The sequence below is a fragment of the Chelonus insularis genome, unplaced genomic scaffold (assembly GCF_013357705.1).
Source record: "Chelonus insularis isolate UGA/USDA-ARS -01 unplaced genomic scaffold, ASM1335770v1 contig_76_pilon, whole genome shotgun sequence".
NCBI classification, from domain to species: domain Eukaryota; kingdom Metazoa; phylum Arthropoda; class Insecta; order Hymenoptera; family Braconidae; genus Chelonus; species Chelonus insularis.
This window is the reverse complement of record NW_023276741.1, coordinates 1,255,791-1,258,708: the sequence shown is the minus strand read 5'-3', so window position 1 is coordinate 1,258,708 and position 2,918 is coordinate 1,255,791. Positions and strand designations below refer to the sequence as shown.

General features: G+C 31.9%; 1 protein-coding gene across 1 annotated transcript; it reads left to right on the top strand.

Annotated features, from left to right (window-relative positions):
* The first annotated feature begins 1,655 nt into the window (after positions 1–1,655).
* On the top strand, positions 1,656–2,595 carry LOC118071229 (uncharacterized). Its single transcript, NM_001414607.1, has one exon. The coding sequence runs from the start codon at positions 1,676–1,678 to the stop codon at positions 2,465–2,467; it is 792 nt and encodes a 263-aa protein (NP_001401536.1). The 5' UTR covers positions 1,656–1,675; the 3' UTR covers positions 2,468–2,595.
* The last annotated feature ends 323 nt before the right edge of the window (positions 2,596–2,918 follow it).

Below are 2,918 nucleotides of genomic sequence, written 5' to 3'. Positions count from 1 at the left end.
CTAATAATGAACTGTACCACGGGTTCTGTTTCTTTTAGGTGTCTATTTGAGGTTTGTTTAACTCGGATTGTTACACTTTAATGACAATTGGTGTCGTGATAATGTATATAAATGTATTTAAACACAAACTAAACTTGGGTTTTTACTTGATAGTGCACGTTAGAAGTCGTTGCGCTAACTGACGTCATAAAATTCTCGCGACGCTAAGTACGCGGGTTGTCTTGACTAATCTCTGGTCAGTGACAAAAAGCCCCGATAAAAATTGTTTAGTCTACAGGTAGACTCGGTACTTGGTCTAAGTCGCCGGGGGTTTCCAAGACGACCGGAACGATAGAGCATCGTAAGCGCTTCCGATTTCAGCGTTTTATTTAAAAAGTACTTACAATGAAATTCCTTTTATTTAAATATAGCCTCTATTTTGTAAGGTAGCGAAAATAAAGACCTGTTTCTCAGCTTAGTCAGCTTGAGAACCTAAAATTTAAACAAAACGAATTTTTCCATTAAGCAAGGGCTTCGGGTTTCTGCATGGGAAATGAATCCTCTCATGAGGAAGCGTGAAACTCAATTTCCGTCAAAGACAAAAATTATTTTGTCAGCGTATCGGTAAATTAAGTATGCGTTTATTTTTTGGTTTACCAAAAAAAAGAAAAGAAGAATTGTAACCATAAAGTCGGACATAGCACAAGTAATAATACTAATAATACGTTTCGGAACCGAGCTCATCTAAACCACGAAATCAATATTCGATATTTCTTCCGATTAATATACTGTTATATAACGATTATGAACATTGCGCGAATGAAGTGATGAGAATAAACTAACAATGGTATGTAGATTTCAGGTATCTGTCTGTGCGTGCTAATCTCTGAAATAGCTATTTGGACTGTAATGAGTTTCCGTAGACATATCAACGTAATTTCTGGAGAGTTCAAGGTGACTTATTGTTTCGGTATTGCTTGTAACAAATTTGTTTTTGTAGAATATTAAGAACGGGGTCTATGCTTTAAGTTCGAAATTGTTCGATTAAAATTTTTTTGATTGAAAAAAAAGTTACTTACAATGCACTATGAATGCAAACAATCTCTTTTTGTTCATAACAATTAAATCTGTCGTAAACGAGCAGGAATTAAATCGTATGTGGAAATTCAAATTTCGTTCACTATTAATACATACGAATTCATTACCTTTTTTTTCTCAATCAATGAAAATGTAATTTTCGTTAATTTTACTTAATATACAATTTTGTCACGTAATTATGTCCCATTGATCGTCCACAGTTAATAAAATAATCATTCAATTAGCTAAACAAATTACATAATTTTTTTTTTTTTGTCTAACAATTCTTTTATTTGTTTGTATTCATACCAGCCAGATAATATGTATCTAGTCGAAGTCTCGAGATCAAGCTAGTATTGGGCATAAGTATTCGAATTTTCTAATCTGCCCTCTAGAATTCTTTCTTTAATGAGTAAATTTACATTAAAACATGTTTCCTTTGAAAGTTCAGACAGGAAAATATAGATCGTTTCTAAAAATATCGGTGCTAATTCGCTGGCATGTCTTTATCATTTACATTAACTTTAGACTCAAGACATTTATTGATCCTTACATAAGATAGATTTTTATAAACACTCATTTATTTTAGTTATAATTAGATGCATTAACTTTTTTGAATATGCTGAAATCTCACAACAATTTCAGTAATACTGGTAATTCGAATGATACTGATGATAATCAAATTGTTTCTCAAGAACTTGAAAATGTCAATTTAAAATCGCGGGAAAATCTTCATATATACCTGGGAACACTTCCATATACAATAACATACAGTTCCAACGACATTGAAAAATTAACTCAATATATTAGTCATATAATTAACTATGCATGGAATTTTATCGAAACCTCACAGTTTACAAGTCTTTTTGACAATGCCTCTTCTATAGCTATCAACATGGTATCAACCATTCTGAAGTATAATAATTTTCCAGGGATTGATAAATGTCCAGTTTTAGTCACGGAAAATAATATTCTCCTCAGTGAACCGATAGTTGTGATGACGAACCAAACTAAAATGATGACTCTTCATGATAATAAAGATAATGCTAGTGAAAATCAATTATGCGTAATGGTATCTCAAAAATTACTCAGAGAATGTTGGAAAGTATGTTATATGCCGCAAGTGAGTTTTGACGACGTTACCCGATACGAAACGTATCAGGATTTTGTGAACTTTACTCATAAGAATATGAACGAAATTCCGATGCAAAAAGAATTACTTCAAATTTTTGTTGTTGCTGATCATGCAGCGAGTCATTGTATGGAAGAGCTTGCTTTTCATAATACTGATTACATTAATCACATCAACTTTGCTGAATCATTCTACACAGTACATTCGCAATTACGTATCAAGTGTAAAATAAATGCAAAAAAGTCACCATTTAATATTTTTAACAATGTCAATCTGTAAGTTCAAATTAAGATTCATGTCCACTAGATATTCCAGCAACAATAACATATTCAGCCATTGATATCTTTTTCCCCGTGTCAGGCTAATGACGGATAGAAAAACATAAGTGGTACAAATTTTTGTTTTTTCTTTCTCATGCGTTTTCTGTGTGCATGCGTTATAATTCTAAAGCATGCGTATTAACGCGGATATGACCCAAATATGGTTAATCAAACACAAACGTTAAATATACGTCAAAACATGATGTACACTCAGGAGCATTAATGCCGGTTTGTATCTTATGAGCAATTATCAACGGCGGAAATGTTTTTAATTTATATTGAGTTCCCAATCTCCAATTTTAAGGTGAACTGTAAAAATCATAAAATTCGCGATTATATTTCAAATATGATGTGTTATGATGTAAAATGATGTTTTTCATTTTTTATATTTTTTAGATTTTGCCAAAGCT